This window comes from Ascaphus truei, chromosome 9 (genome assembly GCF_040206685.1).
Source record: "Ascaphus truei isolate aAscTru1 chromosome 9, aAscTru1.hap1, whole genome shotgun sequence".
Taxonomy (NCBI): Eukaryota; Metazoa; Chordata; class Amphibia; order Anura; family Ascaphidae; genus Ascaphus; species Ascaphus truei.
In genome coordinates this window covers 25428430-25453693 of record NC_134491.1, presented here as the reverse complement: position 1 = coordinate 25453693, position 25264 = coordinate 25428430, and the positions used below count along the sequence as shown (strand labels likewise).

Below are 25264 nucleotides of genomic sequence, written 5' to 3'. Positions count from 1 at the left end.
AGGCGGGGACACTGATTTTGTGGGCACTGTATTCTTGCCAGGTGTGCGATGTGTTCTGTGGGAGCCCTGTGACCTCCCTGAGGTAGCAGAGGTCCCGTTGCCCTCAGAGACTTGGCTCTCTCTAAGAGCCTGTCGTTACCAGAAGTGGGTGGGAGGTACCCCAGATAAGAGCATAGCTCTTGGCTGGTACCCCTAGTGGTCCTGGTTGGTGGCACTACCACCCCATTAGGTTTTAAGGTACAGTAGGATAATGTTCATAGGTACCATTTTGCAATAGCCAAGGGTGGGGTTCCCTTACGATCAGTAGGACCAAGGCGCTTTTCCAGTGGGTGGAGTCTGGATAGACTAGGTGTACCGGTGAACTACTGTTTTTGGATACCAGCAGTCTAATGTTGTCTGTCTGTATAACATGTCTGTTGGTCTGCATGTGCATGCCTGTGTCTCTTGAGTTGAACACATTTAAATGTACTTTTCTTCCCTGGATTTCCTAGGTGAATAATAAATGAATTTATATATGAATGCCACTTTACTCTCTCCTTCGTACCCTAGGCTTGTGATGCTGTATTCGCTGGTATTTGCAATTCCCCAATAACCTGCTTATGTATCAATCCACTCTCCTACACATAGCTCCACCTCCTGGAAGTCCTGAGAACAACGCTAGCACCAGGAAGTGGGCTGGCCTGTGAGAGCTGGTGCTGAGGATTCTGGGAGTAGTAACACGCAGAGCTATATATTAAAAAGCAGAACAATATAATATGCAACGTGATTGTATTAATGTGCAATAAACATTCAATTAATGATTAAGTACTACATTAAAATCTGCTTTAAATGTTCAATCTAATTTAAAAAGAAAGAGTTGGACAAAAACATGAAGTAAGGTACCCAGAAAATGATCAAGTGAAATCAGATTTGGAATTTCCACGTCAATCCTGTCAGTCTCTTTAAAGAGATTGTTTTATTCAAAGGTTGAAATACATCTTCCTAAATAGGAGTATGAGGGGCTGGTGGTTGCTGGGCTGCAAATTCTGTTTTGCGACAAAGCTCCCTTTATCTCTGTGGTTAGTCTCCGATGTCCCGCCCTCACTGGGTGTCACATTTTCTGGGTCCCACACGGGTGACTGCAGCCTCGGTCACGTAGACCCCCACGTACACCCCCTCCAAAGTGCGCACGTGATTATGCCCGTTCATGTACTCTATCTTTGCCATCCCCTTCCATGGGACCCGCACCGCCACGCGCCATCCAGACACCGCCAGCTCTGTCTCATGTCCCGGTGGCACCGTGACATGGGCAGAGAGCTCCTCCGAGTCACACTCCTCCTGCCGGATCCCAGAGCCCAAAGTGAAACTCACGGAAGACACGGGGGACACTGTATACGTGGAAAGATTGGGGATCCCTGCTTCTAAAGACCCCACCACCCCATTCTCCACACCCAGTGTGGACTCGATTTTCCACTCTGACTGTGTGCAGGCCTCATATGGCAGCTGGACCACTTCGCTTAGTGGCGGGCTGGTGGACTCCCCTGCACAATTTATTACCTTCTTCCTCTCGCTCAGTTGCAGGGGATCCCTGCTCAGATCCTCCCCACCTCGAAAGTCATACTTAATACTGTATACTAGTACCCTGGCCACAGGTTTTCCGCCAGTGTGGACACTGATAAAGCTGGCATTAAGTACGAGTGGCTGGAATATGTGGTTGTCACTCACGGACATTGCATACACTCCCCTCCCCTCAGTATTCATGGCTTCAGACCGCCACACTGACTCCTGTTCCCCCATCTGTTCCAATACCCGCGTCCAGCGCCCTGGAACCACATAGTCCACATTGACACAGCGTATGCTGTGATTGGATGGGCGGTAGTCCGGACCACGTGTGGTCACCTCCCCAAGGGCCACATATCCGGCTTCGCAAGAAGGTCTCCACACAGCCACATCCTTCCCGGGTCCAGACCACACCAGGCGGAAGGAGATGGGGACGGAGAGAGCACCTGGGACATTCCCTCTGACAGCCACGCCGTGGGGGGCTCCGTATCCAGCCACGGCCACGTCCCCAACATTAAACAGCTGCTGAACGCGCCACACGGAAATCTCACGGGGGGCCTTCTGACCTGAGGAACACACACATATACAATGTGTACTCACACACATATATATTTACACACACACACCGAGCCGCAACACATTAATGAATATCAAATTAAAGGAACAGCCCCCCCCCCCGATTAATCCCCCCCAATCCTCACATCTCACCCACCCCCCATTAAACCCCACACAGCACAGCGTATTGTGTGTTGGGATATGAGGAGAGACAGAGGGGGAGGAAGAAGAAAAGAGGGGAGAAGAGGGAGGAATGGGGGGGAAAGAAAGAGGAGGGAAGGAGAGAGAGGAGGGGGAAGGAGAGAGAGAAGGGAAGGAGAGAGAGAGAGAAGGGAAAGGAGAGAGGGGGGAAGGAGAGAGGGGAAAGAGAGAGGGGAAGGAGAGAAAGAATGGGGGGGAAGGAGAGCGAGAGTGAGAGAGGGGAAGGAGAAAGAGACAGGGGGAAGAGAGAGGAGTGAGAGAGAGATTGAAAGCCGCATGTGGCTCGGGAACCACAGGTTGCTGACCCCTGGTCTAGGGTAAGCACCCCCTTTTATTACATTATAGAGATGGACAGGACCCTGGTTATGTAGTATCTCACTCTTGTGTTCATGGACAGGCAACTTATGCCCAGAAGGGACTCAACAGGCTATAGTCCTGCGGCATAGTCAGACTAGCCCCATCGGAGGGTCCATAGTTGGCCTAGGTCAAGACTACCACAAGGTGGCATGAAGTGCCAGAGGAAGGAGTTATCGCCAGCAGGGGGAGATTAGCACCAGATCTTACAGGGGAGCTCTATGACAGGCCTGCACAACTCCAGTCCTCGAGGGCCACAAACAGGCCAGGTTTTCAGGATTTCCCTACTTCAGTACAGCTGGCTCAATTAGTGGCTCAGTCATACGTTAGTGACTAAAAGACCAAGACAATGACCAAAAGAAAGATGGGAGGATGAAATCAGAACATTTGTTTGTTGGACTAACATGGAGAAGACAGGCTTGCAATCTCAGTATCTGGAAGCTCATTAGGGAGGCCTTCATCCAGCAGTGGACCGACAAGGGCTGAAGATGATCATGACACACACACAGACAAAACACCTGAGGAAGTCACCTGGAGTGATGAAAACAGTTGGGACAGATTCATTGCAACGTTTCTAGATAACAGGCTGCTAGTAATTATCTTGCTTGAAAAAAAACAAACAAAAAAAAACGCTCCCGCTGCTGTACAGCAAGGAAGTAAGCTGCGCAGCAAGGAAGTAAGCTGCGCAGCAAGGAAGTAAGCTGCGCAATATCGGTGCCGAAAATTCACAGGTTCTATATCTTGCTACAAAACACCCAAGCATCCCACATATTGAAGTACAACTGATTGGCCCCTGCAGACAAAGCCTCTCAGGCCCCTCCCCCACATACAACTTGCGATTTGCTATATCGCTAATAAGCTGAAATTGCTTTCAGTATTGACTATTGGGATACAAGTGATTAAAACAAGGAGAGGTCTATGCCTACAACCTATATGCTAAACACAAATTAGCTAAACTAACATATTGACTTCACTGGAGTCCCGCCCTAGAGGCATTTACACAATAGGCCCTTACTGTGTTAAGATCTAGTGGTCTCTTGGAAAAGGGGCCACATTGGACTTTGCGTGTTTCTGGACTTCTCTGAGGAATATTATTCATACATTCCCATACAAACCCCCTCATATCCAACCAATTGGTGCATCTGGGTCAATATTGGCTCATTGTTGTCAGAATTGTAACAGGGTTGTTTTATTATTTTTACCTCTTTAAACAGCCTATTGCTGTAATTAAATTGTGTATTTTCTACGGCGCATTCGCTTCTTCATCATTTTTGGATCTGGTTGATCCTGTGTAGAAGCTGCTCTGACTCCATTGAAAATCATTCTCCTTTGTAATACCTGTTAGCACTATCTTCATGTGCTACGATTAAGTATTTACTAATGATTTAATGGTTTGTTTCTAGTATGATCTAGCACCCATTTGCATGTTTTTTAGTGCTATATTCTAAAATGTGTGTGCACATATTCACAAATATATTACATCAATTCACCTTTTGCACAAGTATTTATTGTGTATTACTAGTATTATTTAATACTGAGTGCTACTTACTTGCGCTGGTTAGTGTGTGGGTGTGTGTATTGGATGCCGGGTGCACACTTATAGTAAGTATAGTAGTTTGAAATATACTGATCAGTGGCTGGGGTGCAGGTGGTAGGACAGGATACACCAACACGTCCAGAAAAATTGAATAAAGAAGAAATTCTGCAGCACTCTCTCAGACACTCTCTCAGACACACACAGGGGGGGGAGAAATCGGAGCGGGGGGGTGAGAAATCGGAGCGGGGGCGGGAAATCACACACTCTCTCAGACACTCTCACGTACACACACTCACACTCTCTCAAACACTCACATACACACGGGGGGCCATCGGAGTAAGGGGGGAGAAATCGGAGCGGGGGGGGGATCACACACTCACCCAAACACTCTAAGACACAAAGTCAGACACACACACACACACTCACACACACGGGAGAAATCAGAACAGGGGAGGGTGAATCGGAACGGGGGGGGGAATCGAAACAGGTGGTGGGAGAATCGGAGCAGGGGGGGGAAATCGGAGCAGAATCGGAGGAGAGGGGGGAGGTTTTTTTCTCTTTTCTTTGCAGAGAAGCTGCCTGGTGGATCGCGAGCGCGCTAAATCCTGTCACCCGTGGTGACCGGGCGACGGGATTTATCGAGGAGCACGGGGCCGACTCACGGGGCCCGGGACGCCAGTACCTTTTGTCCCCCCCTGTTGGCGGCCCTGCTCAATATTAAATAATACTAGTAATATAATAAACATGTGCAAAAGGTGAATTGATGCAATATAATATTTGTGAATATGTGCTATGTGCACAAACATTTAGAATATAGCACTAAAAAACGGAAGAAGAAACAACAGAGAAGCGAATGCTCCGTAGAAAATGCACAATTTAATAACAGCAATAGGCTGTTTAAAGCTGCAGTTCAGTCAATATCCTGCATGTGTGTTTTTTTTATAAATCAGTTCTGTAGTAAGAAAAAATACTTTTAGCATTTTCTGTTTTAAAAAAAACAACTTAGAAAGACCAATTTTCTTGTATTCTATTTTAACAACCATTTGCTAAGGCACTGCCCCTTCATGTCCTGTCACAAGCCCTGGCACACCCCTTTGTCAGCCCTGCCCTCCCTCTAGCACTTGTCAGTGCAGGAATGCTCATGAATATTCATGAGCTTCCACTGAGAGACAAGCAGAATATAAACAGATCCCTTCACTAATTATGTCACCAAATTTCGACCTATCAATACATGGAGAACGAATTGACCTGCAGCTATACAGTTCTTTAGGTAATTACAGATTGCACACATGAAACTATTGAAGTAAAAAAATAAATTAAAAAAAAAAGACTGAACTGCAGCTTTAAAGAGGTAAAAATAATAAAACAACTCTGTTACAATTCTGACAACAATGATAAGTATCTGTCGTCTAAATTTCGCATAGGTTGAACTTGTCTTTTTTCAACCTCTCCCCTTCTTTGAAGAAAAAAAAATTACACACACACCACTGTGAACAAAAAAATACTTTTTGGTCTAAATTTCAAGCATTACTTCTGCACGCAAGCCCAACACTGCACATCCCCCAGTCAACATCATCCCAACTGCGAAGCATGGTGGTGGCGACATCCTGTTATGGGGATAGTGCTCTTCAGCAAGGACTTGGAAGCTTGTCAGGATTGAGGGGGAAATGGAAAGTACAGGCGAAGTACAGGCGAATCCTTGAAGAAAACCTGTTTGATTCAGCCAAGACTGAAACTGAAGCAGGACAAAGACCCGAAGCACAAAGCCACACTGGAGTTGTTTAACAAGTAGATAATTAATGTTCTTGAGTGGCCCAGTCAAAGTCCTGACTTGAATCCAAGAAACCTTTATGCTTGAAGATTGCAGTCCGTCGACGACCACCAACAAACTGATCAGAACTGGATCAACATTACCGCGAAGAATGGGCAATGGGCAAAGCTAGTAGAGACCTATCCAAAAAGACTCATAGCAGTAATTGCTGCAAAAGGTACTTCTACCAAGTACTGACATAAGGGGCTGAATACTTATGCAACCAGTACATTTCATTTTGTACACTTCCTTTTCTGACATTTAACCTCCTCCTCATATAACAGCGTTCCGTTTAACACCTACAGCTTTGTAGTTTAGAATAAAAAAAGTTGGTTTGAAAAACGGTGCATACATTATTTGTAATGCAACAACAACGTGACATTATTGGTAGGTTGTGAATACTTCTGCAAACCACTGTTGACACATATAAACTAACTGCAGAGGAATGTACAAGACACAGCTATATAATGATATGTCAGTGAGAGATCCCATGACACACATTCCCCACTGTACCGTTGTTACTCCAGACACACTCCATGTATCTGGTCTCTATCAGGGTCAGAGCTGGCTCTTCTGGTCGCACAAATTCACACAACTCCGTCTGATTCGCATTCAGGAGGAGAGCGGTGTCCGGTTGAGTGTGTTTCGCTGGTACCGAGAGAAAGGCGCCTACAGGGAGGCCTGGAGACACATATAGAGGGGTAATGTGCATATATAAATACACACACATAATATATATATATATATATAACAGTGGTTGACAAATCACAAAAAAATCTACTCGCCACCTAGTACCAAACGTGTGCTGCTTGGGCCAATATTTACTCGCCCAGGGGTTAAATCCACTCGCCCGGGGCGAGCAAATGTATAGGTTTGTCGAACACTGTGTATATATATATATATATATATATATATATATATATATATATATATATATATATATATATATATATAAAACAAAAAAGTACATATGAAGGCGCCTATAAATTATCCTGAATATATGGCTAGTGGTACAATAAAGAACTAATTTGCTATAGGCTATTTGAATGAAACCTGGCGGGTGGTATAATTGTTGCTGATAGCATATGTGATAATAACTTCTAGTCCCAAAAATATCTAAAGCGTAATATTATAAAAATAGCACAACAATAAAGGATTAAATAACAAATAAGAAATTAATTTTGTAAGAACCACTTAGAGAGACGGAGTCCTGCTCCAATGATTGATACACCCTGGTGTCTGCAGCCCGTTTGGAGGGATCACCAGTCCCTAACAAAAATCTGTGAAAAGAAGAAAACAAGCAGGCGCACACCTAGTGTATTAACGTTATAAAATATATTTAAGGAACATGAAATCAATCAAATGCCCACTCACAAAGGTAATGTAAAAGCAAGCGTGAATGAGATTGGCTCTCATTTGCCAACAACGCAGTCCTCTCGGCACGCCACGAGGTCCCAGCGTTCTCCTGTGTCGCTCCTCCGCATATACCGGAAACTGAACCTTTTCTCTTGGGTACCCGGCAATAGAGTTCCTCCGGATACAAGTAGTTCAAGCGTTCCTATAAGCCAGTATAGAATGCGTCCAATCCAACTCGCGGGAGCTCACACCCAGCAGCAATAGTATTCACTATGCGAGTGTCAGCCACACGGTTAGACCACGCCCTACGCGTTTCGTCATCAAAGATGACTTCATCAGGGGGTGCCCACTAGGTATCGCTTCTCAGTGTATATATAGGAAGGTTTTTCGTTGATTGAATGATTAAGCACATATGACATAATTAATTTGCTTCTATGAGGACCCAGCTTGATCCAGCCAAAGATCGATACTAACAATTAAAATAAATAAAAAATGGATTTGACAAGAAATAAATTTAATAAAAAATGGATTTAATAAAAAATGAATGAATTTAATAAAAAATATATGTATACCAACAACATAAATACTACTTAAAACTGCATATGAAATATAATATATATGAATACACAAATAATTGATCTCCATATATACTAAATTTGGATAATTACCCTTGCACATAAAGGAACATTTGTATTTTCAAGAAACTAGAGAAAAACAGTGATTTTCTCCATTCCTAGATAAAGCCCGCACAAAGATATTTCTAGAATTGTTGATTAGTCTAATCATTCATTTAACTAGAATATCCAATTAATTTCCATTGTTAACTATACACCAATAAAGCACGTGAATGTAAATCTACTTATGCATGCATCTAAAACATATGTATACACATGTATACATAACATGTGATATATATCATATACCTACATGTCACATACCTACATGTATAGACGTGAATGACCTGGTGGAACGAGCTTCAAATGGAGCCAGAGGAGTACAGGATAAACTGCAACTGATGGATTGGAAGCAAGGACAGAAGAAGAACAACAGGCCCCCTTCCTCCATATATTATGTGTTAGTGTTGAATATTTGAAATTGTTTATATGTGCTGCCTATGTGTGTGTTAATTGTATTGTGTATTGTGATATTGGGACCTCGTGGCGGTGCCGAGAGGACTGCGTTGTTAGCAAATGAGAGCCAATCTCATACATGCTTGTTTTTACATTACCTTTGTGAGTGGGCATTTGATTGATTTCATGTTCCTTAAATATATTTTATAACGTTAATACACTAGGTGTGCGCCTGTTTGTTTTGTTCTTTTCATATATATATATATATATATCAGAAAAACGAAAAGAGAAGCAAGCGCGTGTCACATAGCATAAATCTGTGCAAACATTTATTCTCAAAAATAGAATATGTATACCTTACTTTGGGGCCCAATTATCACTATAAAATCTAATTTATTGGATTTACTAAACGAGAGCTTACGTTTCTATATATATATATATATATATATATATATATATATATGTTTTGTGTGTGTGTATATATATATATATATATATATATATATATATATATATATATATATATACTTGTATAGTTACCAGAGTAGTCAGTGAAAAAATAGGGAAAAGATCCCCAGTACCGTGCTCAGCTAAGTGGTATTCCTTGTAGAAATGATAGTAGGTATATGTCATATGATCAATAACAAGTTGGAAAAGCCGTCTTATGAAGCATGTAAACCGTGTGTTCCATACAGTTAACCCTTACTCCTCTATGGCGGGCGGGACCTGTATCTAACGGTAAAATCAGTGTAAAATATCTGATTACCTAAGAACAGTATAATGTCCCCCTTAGGAGGTATGTGGGTACAAGGAACATTGGCCCCAGAACGCAGGTAAGCGGACTGGGGTACTCACAGTTAGCAGATATCAGCTGTTCCTTAGGCGTGCGTCACGCTGATGATAAACAGTAGAAAAAATCCTGCGGGAGGTAAGCGGAGCACAGCAGAGCAAATGCAGGGGCTAAACACCAAAATGAATAAAAGTCCTTTATTGCATGATCGACATCATGGTAAGTGGTGAGTAAAAATCTCTTACGCGTTTCTGGCGTCTGCCCTTTATCAAAGAGAACTCCTAAAGATAAAGAGTTCTCTTTGATAAAGGGCAGACGCCTGAAACGCGTAAGAGATTTTTACTCACCACTTACCATGATGTCGATCATGCAATAAAGGACTTTTATTCATTTTGGTGTTTAGCCCCTGCATTTGCTCTGCTGTGCTCCGCTTACCTCCCGCAGGATTTTTTCTACTAGTTACCAGAGTAGCCAGAACTGGTCCGGTGACAGAGAGACAGCACACAGTGGTATAGAAAAAAACTGTATTAAAGATAACGCAGAACACCAAAAGCAACGTTTCGGTCCTGAACAGGGACCTTCCTCAGGTTGTGCCTGTTGAGGACCGAAACGTTGGTTTTGATGTCCTGCGTTATCTTTAATAGAGTTTTTTTCTATACCACTGTGTGCTGTCTCTCTGTCACCGGACCACCGGACCAGTTCTGGCTACTCTGGTAACTATACAAGTGTATTATCTGCTTTATGGGACAAGCATCAGCATTTTGAGAAGGCTAGTGTGCAACACTGTTATGCTATGGACTATATATATATATATATATATATACCAGATGTTGATCCGGGAAACAGAGACAGCACACAGCCAGGTAAGTACAAAAAACTGTATTCACATAAGGAGTACACGGCACTGCATCCAACGTTTCGGTCAGCAAGATGTGACCTTCCTCAGGGATGTGCACATCCCTGAGGAAGGTCACATTCTGCTTACCGAAACGGTCTGCAGAGAGAGACCTTCCTCAGGGCTGCAGAGAGAGACCTTCCTCAGGGCTGCAGAGAGAGACCTTCCTCAGGGCTGCAGAGAGAGACCTTCCTCAGGGTCGGTCTGCAGGGAGAGACCTTCCTCAGGGCACTGCAATGATACAATGCCCGTGACTCCTACTTATACCCCCACCCAGTGCAACAAAACATCCAACAGACCAATCAAAATCAAATGCAAAAACATATGACACAGTGCAGCAGCTGTCAAGCATAACATTCACCTGGAGTGATTGCAATTACCATATTTCTTTACTGCTCCACGGACTAAACCGCCGACGGCACTTGATGACGTCAGCATGTGGCGACAGGATCCTGCACTGTGTCATATGTTTTTGCATTTGATTTTGATTGGTCTGTTGGGTGTTTTGTTGCACTGGGTGGGGGTATAAGTAGGAGTCACGGTCATTGTACCATTGCAGAGCCCTGAGGAAGGTCTCTCTCTGCAGACCGAAACGTTGGCTGAGGTGCCTGTATTTCTCTACAATACATACTACTTTGAATATACCCCTGGTGTGCTGTCTCCTTGTTACATGTTCCAATCTGGTAATATTTCATCTATTTGATTTTCTATGGGACTAGCATCTGGATACCTTGTGACATGTGAGTGCTGGTTGCTGTAATTATCTATATATCTATATATCTATATATCTATATATCTCTATATATATATATATATATATATATATATATATATATATATACACACAGTATATACGCATATACACACACATATTACCGTTGAATATCGTGGGTTCACTCTCTACCCTCCACAGGGACATGTCTTTCTTTGCTCCAAAGTGACTAGTGTCCCAGATCTGAGACACAGCTCCAGGGGTGACAAGATCCGACCGGACACAGCTAAAGAGAGGGAGCAGAGTGAGGGGTTAAAAGGGGGAGTTTGCTGGCTCTGTCTCTCTGGCAGTGAACAGGTTTACTGAGGATGTTTGCACTCTCTGGCATTGAATAGGTTAATGGGGGTGCTCACGCTCTCTGCCAGTGAAAGGGTTAATCGGGGGTGGTCTATCTGGCAAAAAAGGGATTAATGGGGGGTTTTGCTCTCTGGCAGTAAAAGTGTTTTGCCGTCACCGGTAATGCTCGGCTTTGGGACAGCGTCTGTAGGACCTCACTGCAACGTGTCCCACACACGAGTAATTAGCAGCTGGGATCATCTTGTATAAAGTCACTGGTCTGCTGCACGAGCTGCCAGCGTCACTCCAAACCTTCCTGCAAGCAAAACAGAAGCTGTGTCACCCTGTGGGGGAGATACTGACTGTGTGTCACGGGGCCCCCCTGTGAGTGGAGATAAAGGCTGTCTGTGTCACTACCACTCAGCAAGGGAGACAGACCTTGCAGGGGAGGGACAAACTGTTTCGCTGTCACCGTATCGCCTGTGTCAACCTTGCTGGGGAGGCAGACTGTCTTGTGTCACGGTCATCCTATTCCCTTTTTGTTATTCTCCAACTGGTTGTGCTACTGTTACCTGAATCTCTCGGGCTGATGTACCAGGCCATCCCCTTTATCCTGCACCAGGACAGCTGAGTGCTGGGGCGGAGAGCAGGTCCCCACGGCCGTGTCCCCAACCGGAAAGAACCCTGAGTCACATATGATGTTACATAAATATGTAAAGATATATCTAAGCCCTGATCCAACTGCTGTGTTGAAATTGCACCAGCATGTGCAGTGCATCTGCATTCTCAAACAGTTCACTCATATTCCCTTGGCACAGCTAACAATCTAATCTTCAGTTATCCCACTTCATAGGCGAGTGCAGTGACACTGCCTCCCCCTTCCTGCTCCTGAATTAGTCCTGTTTAACCCCTAGGCCGCTAACCTGTGTCAGTAGAGATTGGTCTCCAGATGGAAAGGTCCTTCCGGCTGTGGCTCCCGGAGTCATCCCAAATAAGCTGGTACTGATCGGTGTATCTGTATACCAGGCGCTCCACTGAGACGTTTCCTGTGGGAGGCAATGAACTAATAATCCCAGAGAAACGTTTATTTATATGATTTAATAGGCAGGAATTAAGGCAAGGACCTCCAAGCTAGTATTTTCTGAAATACTACCAGTTCCATGCGCTACCGCAGGGAGGCAGCCAGAGATCAGGGAGGTTAATGCATGGCTAAGAAAGTAGTGTAGGAAGGAGGGGTTTTGGTTTTTAGAGCACTGGGACTCCTTTTCTGAGAGGTGCCATCTATATTCTAGGGACAGATTGCACCTCAATGAAGAGGGATCTTCTGTGCTAGGGGGGAGAATGTTAAAAAGGTTGGAAGAGAGTTTAAACTAGGATGGAGGGGGGAGCGAAATGACATAGATATGCAACTAAATACAATAGAAGAGGAAACAAGGGGTTATGGAGGTAGAATGGGGGCAAGTGCGAGTTTGACAAGCAGTGAGACACCCATAGTACATACAGATAATACTAGAAAACTATTAAAGACTAAACCAAATAGGCACAGAAAGGAAGGAGGCGATAAGATAATAGTGCAGGGTGAAAAACCCTGAAATGCATGCTTGCTAATGCAAGAAGCCTGACAGATAAAATGGGGGAGCTTGAATGAATAGCTGCAAGAGAACAGGATGATACCATAGGCATTACTGAAACATGGTGGGATGAAACTCATGACTGGGCAGTTAATTTAGAGGGTTATTCCCTTTTTCGAAAGGATCGAGCAAATAGAAGAGGAGGTGGAGTATGTTTATATGTTAAACCGGTTCTAAACCCTATTATAAGGGAAGATGTTTATGAAGGGAATGATGAAAATGTAGAGACCTTGTGGATAGAAATTAGCAGTGGAGGTAAAAGTATAAAGAAAATGTTTGTTGGGATGTGCTATAAACCACCAAATATAAGTGAGAGTGAGGAAGGTAAAACACTCTTGCAAATGGAGAAGGCATCAAAACTAGGTCATGTTTACATAATGGGTGATTTTAATGATCCAGACATAGACTGGGGCAATGAGATTAGCATTTACAGCAAAAGGAAACAGGTTTTTGGGGTTGCTTAAAGACAATTATATGACCCAAATGATTGAGGAACCAACCAGAAGTAATACTGGATTTGGTAATATCAAACAATGTAGAAGTAATAACAAATATTCAAGTCCTGGAACATTTGGGTAACAGTGATCATAGCATGGTCTCTTTTGAAATAAATGATAAAAAACAGATTACTTGGGTTAAACAAAGACCTTAAACTTTAGAAATGCAGATTTTAATAAACTGAGGTCTAATCTACAAGTAATACATTGGGATGATGTTTTTGCAGGGAAAAATGTAGCAGATAAATGGTCAGTCTTTAAAACATTGTTAGAAAAGCACACTCATCAGTGTATATCCTTGGGTAATAAGTATAAAATAAATAATCAAAACCAATGTGGCTAAATAAACAGGTAGGGGAGGAAATGGAAAAGAAGAGGAAGGTGTTTAGATTCTTCAAGTCAGAAGGGACGGAAACATCGTATCAGAATTATAAGGAATGTAACAAAAATTGCAAAAATTGCAAAATGGCAATCAAATTAGCAAAAATGGATAATGAAAAAAGAATTGCAATAGAAAGTAAGATCAACCCAAAAAAAGTTCTTTAAGTACCTTAATAACAAAAAAATGAGAAAAGAAAATATAGGACCCTTTCATTGAGAGATGGGCAGATATTGGAGATTAGGAAAAAGCAGGGGTATTAAACAAGTTCTTTGCCTCTGTGTTTACCAGGGAAGAATCAATTTCAATAGTAGTGCCGCAGGAGGGAGCCACAACCTCCATATTAATGAACAATTGGTTAGCTGAGGAAGAAGTTCATAAGCGGCTTGAAAAAATTTAAGTAAATAAGGCACCTGGCCCCGATGGCATACATCCAAGACTTCTCAAGGCGTTAAGTTCAGTAATAGCCAAACCATTACGTTTAATATTCAAGGACACCATTTCCACAGGCTCAGTACCACAAGATTGGTGTAAAGCAGATGTGGTGCCTATATTTAAAAAGGAAGCTAGATCACAACCGGGGAATTACAGACCTGTAAGCCTGACTTCAATAGTGAGGAAACTACTTGAAGGTTTAATATGGGATAATATTCAGGAATACCTCATGGAAAACAAAATCATTAGTAATAGTCAGCATGGATTTATGAAGGATAGATCATGCCAAACTAACCTTATTTGTTTCTTTGAGGAGGTAAGTAGGAATTTAGACCAGGTTAATGCAGTTGATGTGGTGTCTACTTAGATTTTGCAAAGGCTTTTGATACGGTTCCACACGAGGTTAGTGTACAAAATAAAGCAAATTGGACTCAGTAATAATATATGCACCTGGATTGAAAACTGGTTGAAGGATAGACAACAGAGAGTTGTCATAAATGGAACTTTTTCAGGTTAGGCTAAAGTCATGAGTGGAGTACCTCAGGGATCGGTACTGGGACACCTGCTTTTTAATTTGTTTATTAATGACCTTGAGGTTGGCATCAAGAGCAATGTCTCCATCTTTGCTGGTGATACTAAATTCTGTAACGTAGTAGAATCAGAGCGGGATGTAATTTCTCCTCACAAGGACTTGGAATGTGGGCAGGTAAATGGCAGATGAGGTTTAATACAGACAAATGTAAGGTTATGCATTTGTGATGCAAGAATAAACTGGCGACTTACAAATTAAATGGGGATAAATTGGGGGAATCCTTGACATTAAATGGACAATGGATGGAAAGGAAGTAGACATAATTTTGCCCCTTTACAAAGCATTAGTAAGACCACACCTTGAATATGGAGTAACATTTTGGGCACCACTCCTTAGAAAATACATTCTGGAACTAGAGAGAGTGCAGAGACGAGCCACCAAATTAATAAAGGGGATGGACAATCTATCTTATGAGAGGCTAGCTAAATTAGATTTATTTACATTAGAAAAGAGGCGTCTAAGAGGGGATATGATAACTATATACAAATATATTCTGGGACAGTACAAGGAGCTTTCAAATGAACTATTCATCTCAAGGGCAGTACAAAGGACACGGGGTCATCCCTTAAGGTTGGAGGAAAGGAGATTTCACCAGCATCTTAGGAAAGGCTTCTCTACAGTAAGGGCAGTTAAAATGTGGAATTCATTACCCATGGAGACTGTGATGGCAGATACAATAAATTTGTTAAAAAAAAAGGTTGGACATCTTTTTAGAAAGGAAAGGTATACAGGGATATACCAAATAAGTATACATGGGAAGGATGTTGATCCAGGGATTAATCCGATTGCCAATTCTTGGAGTCGGGAAGGAATTTATTTTTCCCCTTATGAGCTATCATTGGATATGACACTGGGGTTTTTTGTTTGCCTTCCTCTGAATCAATAAGTAAGTATAGATATAGGATAAAGTATCTGTTGTCTAAATTTAGCATAGGTTGAACTTGATGGACGTATGTCTTTTTTCAACCTCATCTACTATGTAACTATGTAATTGCCCTGCAAGAGGAGGACAAATATGAAGGCAATTTAGTAAATATATACAATGTACATATATATAATATATTTTATATATAATATAAATATTATATATATATATATATATATATATATATATATATATACAGGAGCTGATCAATACAGAGAATCGTCCTGCACAGAGCCGTGACAGCAGAGGCTGACCTCAATGAGTTTTGCGTCAATCGGGGGATCAACGTGGGGTTCCTACATACACCCTTAACTAGTCTCTGTGATCAGCTCCCAGAGGAACACTGGTTGACGGCGTTCCTGGATGCCACTTGATATCTTGATAGGTAGGGAATACATTGTAAGCCGCTGTGGGAGAACATCACATGGAAAAGGCCAGTCTGTGACACAGAACCTTCTCACTCACCTGTGTTTGAAGCCTGCGAAGTGACAGCACAGAGCATCAGAGAGCCCCAAATTACCAGCTTCATCCCCCTCATAAGGTAATGATTCTACAGTACCTGAGAGGGAGACATATTACTGATCAATACTGTGTGGCAGAAGTAATGAGGCCAGGCTATTGAAATGCCTCATTCAGGTGCTTTTTTAGGTTTATATTAACAATTGAATGAACACGTGACACAGTCACAAGAACATTCACAGAAGTACATTTTTGGTGGACATCACAATAGTAATTTTTAATTTTTGTGAATATAGTGAAAAACCAAGGTGAAAAAGTAAAAATAAAATATTGTTAAAACACGTTGAGCTGATGTTACGGATCCCAGACCAACAACACTAATTAAAAGTGACTTCACAAGAACTGCCAGGTACTGAGACATTAATGTGCTAATCACTGTTTGAACCTCCTGCTAGATGTACATTAATCAAGTTCAAAACCTGCCAATCAATGCGAAATCAATGATGCAAAATATAGAGGAGCGTCATCACATATATATAGCATGTGCCATAGTAAAACATTAGCTTAGCAGGCTGTGTACTACTGCAAATTTAGCAGTCCGTTTGAGCAATAATAAATCCAAAAAGTCGGGTTGCACAGTTTATAAGGGGATTCCCTCAGTGGCTAAACTATCATATAAACGCTACTTGCTTTCAAATAGCACAGCTCCAACATCGCTGTCAACTTGTACTGGGAGTCCCTGTGACTAGTGACGGACCATGTGGAGATTAGTAAACAACTGCCAACCCGACATAAAGTAAAGTATCCAGAAATCAATGCTTGATACTTAGCTAAATAGCCGCTGTACTCTGCTCCGCAGCAGTACACAGCACTGCTAGGACGCTCCTGCTGTAGACCGGTTGTTGTGGGATCAGCTGCTCAACGTGATGTGGCGTCACTACGCCAGTGCCCACGCCCTACGCGTTTCTCTCCAGGCGGAGCTTCGCCTTTTTCACCCACCATAACTTAAAATGTATGGTAAACCTACCCAGCCTAGAAATATTGCAAAGCAAGTATAAACTAACCTCACACTGATGATACCCATCAAGGTTGAAACATGTCTGTAAGTGGTTTGACTTGCTTTGCTAGTCCCATGCTGTTTAAAAGCTGTGTGAACGGCGATGCATCAGCTTAAATGGGCTCCATGTGAATGGATATTCCAGGCAAAAGGTGACAGTGTGTGCTCATTTGCATGTCATTTCCCAGAATCCCTTGCTGCAGTGGGAGCACTGTATGCAAGGTGATAATGGTTGAAAGGCAGGGGTGCAGACCATGAATGTGCTCACATGTATGTGTATATATATATATATATATATTAGACATATCACGATGTGTACAGTATATTATTATATTACGATGTTACCTGTGCCGTTTTCTGCCAGTCAGGTTCCTGTGTTTCCAAGCGACAGATACTCGGGATGATAATTCCTCAGTGTCGATTATATATGGTGGGTTTGTGCCTTTTTATAGAGCGGATTGATGGGAGGAGTGTGCACAGCGTGATAAAGCAGTACTGAGTGTGTGCCAGGGAGATAAGGGTGAATCTTATCTTTGTGCAGGTCAGACCCAAAGCAAATAAAAGCCAAAGAAATTAAAATAAAGCATCACTGATGGTGACTGTCGAGCCATGGTTGTTGGGAATGGACTAAAAGAAAAGCACTCAGAAACAGGACAGCTTCAATTCCATTTTAATTCTATTTCATAACTTAAATAAGTTTGGACCAGGAAGCTGAAATACTTAAAACTGATTAACAGATATAATGTGCACCCTGCATATATCTGTGTACAGTATATCTTTATTTGTATAGAACGATAGCGCTTCACCGCAGTAATCGATGCAACAAAATAATGACAGGCATAAGAGCTTCACACATAAAAGAAAGCATTCGGAAAGGTGTCTTCCCCGTAGAGCTTACAATCCAAGTGGTAAGTGGGGATAAATATTACACAGCAGCAGGGTGCAGAGACCTCACTAAGCAAGCCGTACTCCATTGTCTGAGGTCCCAGAGCCATTTCATAATGCAGCCTTTTCCTGTCATTTTTATGGCTCCATTGAATAACCCTTTCACTGCCAGATAGGCCTATAAATGAAAGCACAAACTGAGTTTCTTTTTTCTCTCGTTTCTTCCCTTTTTTTTTTTATTCCTTGGTTATTTAGCTGGCAGATGAAGATAGCAGAGGGGTTACAAGCGGTGTTATTTTAAACACTGCAGGAAGGGGTTAAGAATATGCACCACTCTGAAGGTTCAGAGGGGGGCGGGGGGGTAAACTCATTATTTTTCTGTTGCTGGTTGAGAGATTTCCTCATATTTGGCTGCTGGTTCTGGGTCACTCTGCCCTGCCCGTCCTTGGTCACGATGCCTTTTAAACTCATTGCTTTACCATCGGCGCCCACTAAAACCACAAAGTCATTAATCCAATCTGAGTGTGGGGGGAGAGACGACAAAATCTAACGGAGGACCATGCCCAAAACTCCTGAGTGTATTTGACCAACGAGAGAGACAGTGAGCAGAGGGGACAGACAGAAGGACACAGGTAATGATCGTGACAGAGGAGAAGCAGAGCAGAGTGTCAGAAGACATCTAGGATGAAAATGGATATGTTTAATACGTTAAACCTAAAAATACTTTTATTTAAACTAAAATCAGAGAAATGCAAGTCTAAGTGACTTTTTTTTTTTTAAATTAACAATTTTTTTTAAAAATCTTTACCTGTGTCTGTGACCAGAATGTTAGTACTTAAAGCAGCACTGGATGACATACATGATATATGAAAAGCAGCCATATTGTGAACCCTGGGGTGGCTACCAGCACCCACTACGGAGGTAAGTACCTCCGGAAACAGTGGATCCACGAAGCCAAAAATAACAGTGTTCAGCTCTGGAGACCCCCTGCTTCAATCCTGTATTCAAATTTAAAAAAAAAAAAAAAAAAAACTTGGCTTGCTCTTTAAAGACCACAAAAATTAGCTTTTTGTTCTATTTTTTTTATTAGTAATGCAGAGGCTGTTATTAGTCAGACAAACAGAAGTATAGGATTGAATTTACAGTTGGCAGTAAAAGATTCTTTCCTATTGGCAGCTTGTGTTTGTTGCACTTCTTGTATCATAATTCCCTGTACTGTATTGTCACTTTTATAAAGTGCAGAGTACAGTGTGGGCACTATATAAAGATAGAGGGGGGGGGATAAAAAAATTGTGTGCTCAATTTAGGCTCCAGGAACACATTGAAGAATGACCAAAAAAAAAAAAAAAAAATATCCAAGAAAGTCACGGTACTCCCATCCAATTAGATCATAGGGGGACAATTCTATAACACTGAGAAGTACCATATGTAAACTTGGGATTTATATATATACTTGGCATGTATGTAAAACTTGAAATGTCATCAACTCACAGTAGGAACATAGCGCACTCTCCAGTTTGCACTTGTGAGCTGAAGGTTCCGAGCTAGTTAGGAACGGCCGGAGTTTACCCCGGCAGGTGTGGAGAGCTCGGATATGCGCAGACCTCCGTGCTTCGGATGCCTGAACCTTCCATCCCCCACAGAGTATTAGGAACATGCGTTGTAACAGCCGCCGCAAGTAGGCAGTCATCTAACGCCTTCTCTGACAGTTTGTAACTTTTATGTCCATAATTTAATGCATGTTTGCAAATCCCAAAACAAAAGCACAATATCCATCATAGAACGCGGGGTTGATGTCTCCTACCTGCTACGGACAGATTGCAGGAGCGATTCCAAACCCGCAGTGAGCAGGGCTGAGTAACAAAATCAGCTTTCAAGAAATCATGAAAGTCATTTTGAGCCACCACAAGAAAAGGTTTCAACAGTAACATTTTTCTTATGTAGGACACGCTGGAGGATTTCCGATTTTATTGCTGGTCCGGACTCCTTTTAACAGAGACAGGTGAATTTGTAGAGGCCCTATACCACAATACTATTCTGCAGTGCCTCCGGTCAACTCCATCACACCAATATATACACATATATTATATTAAATTAGAACATCATTTCACAATAGGTAAATGGGATGCGAGTGTCAGACTAGGATAGCTGTGTGGGACTCTTTAGCAAATTATTACTCATTTAATTGAATTTGACTTGGGTCTCATCCAGAACCCAGCACTGCTCACCCACCCACCCTCCTAGTACACAAAGTCTGTGCAGATGTGGCCACCATAATATCCAGCAGATTAACACACAGCATCAGCGCCGTGTGCTCCAGAAGGTGCCAGAGGGGGTCTCTCCCCATGTCAGGAGAATAGCTCATGAATTAGAGGTTTCACGTCATTGTGAAGAGGCCTGAGAACTTTACTGGTATTGCCCGTAACCGCCAAGTGGGGACGCAGGTGGCATCTGGGACGAGTCCTCTGGGAGTGGGGGACCTGTGTAGAACACAATAATATTCCTAAATTCTTTACAGAGTCAAGGAGGGGACAGCAACACAGTGTGAATATTACTATGGAGGGGCAAATAAAAAGGCTCAGAGTGTCTGGCATCTCGTGTTAACATCGACTGCAGGATCTTTTCACGTTCACTGCTTTCTTGGTCATGTGGCTTTTGATAACAGAGTCACTCACCGTTTGGGAACTGTGAGGATGCAAATCGTGTTAGCAGGATACCGGCTCCTTCTATTAGGGCCAGGAGAATTCCCCCCATGGCTGCTGATCCCACCATGGCGATTGGGCCGTCTGAAAACATAGAAAAGGGACGTCACTATCAGAAAGGATTACAGTACATGTAATGGAAAGAGACAGGGCGGTACGTACATAAAACAAAGACATCAGCCAAAACACAAACAGCCTCGCATGGTGATAGCAGACGAAGTTATAAACACTTGTAACTGCTGCCTGACAACGCCAGACAAAAAAAACCTCCCACAGAATATATGGAGATGATTGGTAGCCGCACACACAAAATCTGCAGTGATTGTAAAGTCTCAATAATGAAGAATACAATATGGAATACTACAAAGTTACTGTGCACAGAGACCGCCACACACAGGACAGGTACTAATTGCCGTGTGTGCTATAGGGATAACAGGAACAGCCTGTGGTCTGCAATAATACAGTCCCAGTTTGCTCTAGGGTTGGGCGATATACCGATATTCAGTAATATTGCGATAATTTCCCAGTGGACCGATATGGGAGATTACCCGTTATCGCGATATTACGGTGGTCAGAGATGCAACTTTGAAGCTGCCGCTGTGCTCTCTCTTCTCCCTCCCTTCTTGCTTCTGAATGCTGACCCGTGGGGACAGCAGATGGAGAGAGTATGTGAAAGCAGAGGCAGCAGTGAAAGGCAGGAACTCTTCGCTTTTTAAGCCAGCCACCCCCCCCCACCCTCCCCCTGGGACACTTAACCCCTTCCCTACCCTCAAACTGGGACCGGTAACCCATTCCTCTTACCCCTTGGTCACTTAATGCTTCCTCCCCCTCTGGGAGTGGGACTCTTAACCCCTTCCTCTCTCACTACTGTGATCCTTAACCCCTTCACTCTCCCCCCCCCCCCCCCCTCCGGACAACTCCTTCCCCACCCATGGGCATGGGACCCGTAAACCCTTTCTCATCACTGGGACCCTTAACCCCCCCATGCTTATTCCTGCACTTCACCATTTCTAACCCACTCTGCCTCCATCCACCAAACATCCCCCCTTTATTACATTTTTAATTGTCGAAAAATCTGTTTAATATATTTTTTACATTTTATAGATTAAACGTGTTCCTAAATGGGAGTAGGGTGAGAGACTTGATAAATCTCTCAGGGTGAGAGATTGAATAGGGGGGATTTTAGGTGATGGAAGCCGTGAAGGTGAGGAAAGGTGCAGTGCAGACATGGATAGGGTTTGGGAATAAAAGGCCCTTTGTTCTAGTAAATCTAAAGAAAATGTATTTTGAGAACACATTTTTAGATTTACTAGAACATTTTCAGACTTATTTGAACAAATTATCACAATATATATATATATATATATATATATATATATATATATATATATATATATATATATATATATATATATATATATATATATATATATCGTTATACATTTCTTAATATTGTTATCGTGGTGAAAATGTGGCTTTCGCCCAACCCTAGCTTGCTCTGCATATATTGCATACATGGAACCATGACGGAGGCTTAGAACAAGCACATTAATGAGTTGCTGATGTTATTCTCTGTACATTACGCCTCATGTGTTTATCACTACCTTCATCCATATCCTGGGAGTCCCTCAGGTTCACATACAGAGCATGGATACTTACTCCTGGCAGCCAGGATCGCCCCAGTCATGGCTCCACTGGTGATGGAGTTCCAGGGGTCCTCCTTTCCTCGCACTTTCACCATGCCACAGTCTATCATGGAGAAGAGGCCACCCCACACAGCGAAGCTCCCTGAGGAACACAGAGGTCAGATAGGGTTCTATGCTCTCACCAGACCCTCATAACATAAGAACGTTTCCCATTTTTCCCCTCGCCTTTTTGAAGTGAAACGTCTTTAGCGACGTTCATGTGTTGATTTGAGACGCAAGTCAGTGGTGACGGAAGTGACATCACTCCTGGCAGAAGAGGCCGTCAAGTGTTGCCAGCTTCCACCAGGAGGAGTCACTGCTGGACGGACGACACACACACACACACACACACACACACACACACACACACACACACACACACACACACACACACACACACACACACACACACACACACACACACACACACACACACACTACTACCTCCCCCAGGGAGAGGGGGAGCTGGCTCGGGGCTCGCAGACTCACCACCGGCTTCTCCAGCCAAACACACTGCTGCTGGCATGTGCTACTGGTGTGTGCTATTATACATTGTGCTGCAGGGTCTTCTGACATGAAGAAAAAACTTTTTTCGAATGGAAAATAAAAAAAAAAAACTTTTAAAAACAAGTCCCAGTCTCAGTCACACACACACAGAATTCAGTTAGTATAAATATAGAAGTGCAAAAAGCTAAAACAGTATGTGTGCCGAGCTAAGTCAAACTTCTTTGCGTTTTGTCACTGAAATTGTGTTTTGATTTTTAATTAAAAAAATTACCATCACAAATACAATTTGTGACAAAAGACAAAGAAGTTTCACTTAAAATGCGCGTGCTCGGCACACACACTTTTGAACCATCTTACAGTGTGTGTACACCTGCTGCTGGGAGGCTAATAATGCCATGAAAGGGTTAAGGACGTATACACCAATAGCAAGAATTTCACCAAATAATATCAATATTGCAGTGATACACAACAGAGGTGTGACATGTGGCGCCCTCACCTCCCAGCTGTGGAGCCCGGGTCCGGATGGAGACGAGGCTGCCCCGAAAACGGTGGTTAATGCCCTAAAAAAAAACAAAAAAAAAAAACAGAAACAAATCAGATGGGTATTTTACATGTTTACCTGGAATTTCCGCATTGACAATTATGAAAGAAATATTAAAAAAAATAAACAATACTGCATTAAGGGAATACGGTATATACATTACGTATACACACACACATATATATACAATACTCAACCATCTGTTAATAGCAATGAACAGAAAGAGAACAGGTTGGCTTATACTGGGGACAGCGGGTCTGGCCTCTCCCGAGGGTACAGCGGGTCTGGGGTATAGGTCAGGGTTACATTTGAGGCAGAGGGTCTGGTCTCACCTGGGGAGAGTTCCTGAAGCCCTTGATGGCATGGAAGATGCCACCGCCAATGGCCCCCATAGAGAAAGCTCCACCGCAGTCATCTACAATCCTCCAGGGACTGCGAAGAGAGATGTAACATATATACACATGCAAAATACATACATACATACACATACACACACACACACAAAACAAAAAACAGACGCACATGCTCCACAGCACATTAATTTAATAAAATATCAAAGCTACATAAAATCAATAGATCTATTTACACTTGTGAGCGCGTTTTTATGTAGCTTTTTCCAATCAGGTTCTATTTGCTATCGAGCATGCACGTCTGTTTGGAATCGGTTATTCATATATGAAGCAAGTAAAACTGCTATACCCTCTAATACACTGCTGGCTTTGTCACTTTATACACGCATGTATATGAATTGCTCACTTCTACTAATTTATGAATGTTTTAGCGCTGATATTTCACTTGTGTGTATAGACACACTCCCTTCTCAAGCGCCACAAGGCACCTTACATAAGCCACATCCCCACACTCTCACTGGGAGAGGCCAAGGGCTCTGCATCCTCACGCAGGCACTTAGGGGTATCATTCGTCCCTGATACACGGAGTAAAGACGTGCCAAATCATGCGCTTAGGGGCCCGCGAGCACCGGCGCGAAGCGTTCGCTGAGGGCACGGGGGTCTTTCTCTCCCTGTCCAAGCCGCAAATCACGCTACAGAGGCAAGAACGGGATACACTATAGAGAGGTGAAGCTGAATGGGGGACAGACAGGTCGGTGGTGACCGCACTCTCACCAGGGCTCCCGCGCATACTCCTCCATCGTGTGTACGTCTCAGCTGCCAAGGAGCCGGCTAAGGTCGAGGAGAGGGGGAGGCCAAGCGGAAGACACGTCACTGTCGAGCCGCGCCGCTCATTGGCTGGAAGTTCTAAACCCTGACCTCGGTACAGGATGACGGAATCATCGGCAACCAATGAGGTGCGGTACGGTTGGCAAGAGTGAATGACGGAATCAGCAACTTTATTGGTTGATACGGCTGTGGGCGGGAGTTTTTCTGACCCCGTCCACAACTGGTTTATTTTAGCTGGTCAGTGCCAGAGTAGCTGTTGAAATCAGAGCGCCCCCCAGTGGGGGTTGGCTAATCATTAATCACGTGATATTAAAGATTTATTTCTAACTAATTGTTAATAATGAACGATGATTCCGATTGATTCTTAATAACCTGTTTTCTTCATGTCATTTTATACCAGTCTTTTAAAGTTGCAATCCGAAATAGTCTACCAGGTGAATTTCTTTGAGGCCTCTGAATGTGGCAATGTTTTTGTCAATCAAGTGTTTCCTTTACCCTTATCCTACTCTGCCCTTAATAGAGACCCAATAAAGTTAAAGCCATAGACCCTCTGGCACTGATGGATCACTTCACTCTTCGAAGCCATCACTTGATTCCTTCCAGAGAATCAAGCATGATTCCCTGGTACTTTTATGG

The 25264-nt window shown here is 42.9% G+C and overlaps 2 protein-coding genes across 2 annotated transcripts; both read right to left on the bottom strand.

Annotated features, from left to right (window-relative positions):
- Window positions 1-751: 751 nt before the first annotated feature.
- On the bottom strand, window positions 752-17687 carry LOC142502659 (uncharacterized). Its single transcript, XM_075613917.1, has 8 exons — window positions 17476-17687; window positions 16080-16173; window positions 12079-12201; window positions 11728-11839; window positions 11334-11471; window positions 10984-11105; window positions 6510-6677; window positions 752-2105 (listed from the first exon to the last, which is right to left on the bottom strand). The coding sequence occupies exons 2-8, from the start codon at window positions 16150-16152 to the stop codon at window positions 1081-1083; spliced, it is 1761 nt and encodes a 586-aa protein (XP_075470032.1). The 5' UTR covers window positions 16153-16173; window positions 17476-17687; the 3' UTR covers window positions 752-1080.
- A 97-nt stretch (window positions 17688-17784) lies between these two features.
- Window positions 17785-24727, bottom strand: TIMM17A (translocase of inner mitochondrial membrane 17A). Its single transcript, XM_075613919.1, has 6 exons — window positions 24575-24727; window positions 23783-23882; window positions 23406-23469; window positions 22377-22505; window positions 20691-20801; window positions 17785-20495 (listed from the first exon to the last, which is right to left on the bottom strand). Exons 1-6 carry the CDS (start codon window positions 24598-24600, stop codon window positions 20422-20424), a joined length of 504 nt encoding a protein of 167 aa, XP_075470034.1. The 5' UTR covers window positions 24601-24727; the 3' UTR covers window positions 17785-20421.
- Window positions 24728-25264: the final 537 nt, after the last annotated feature.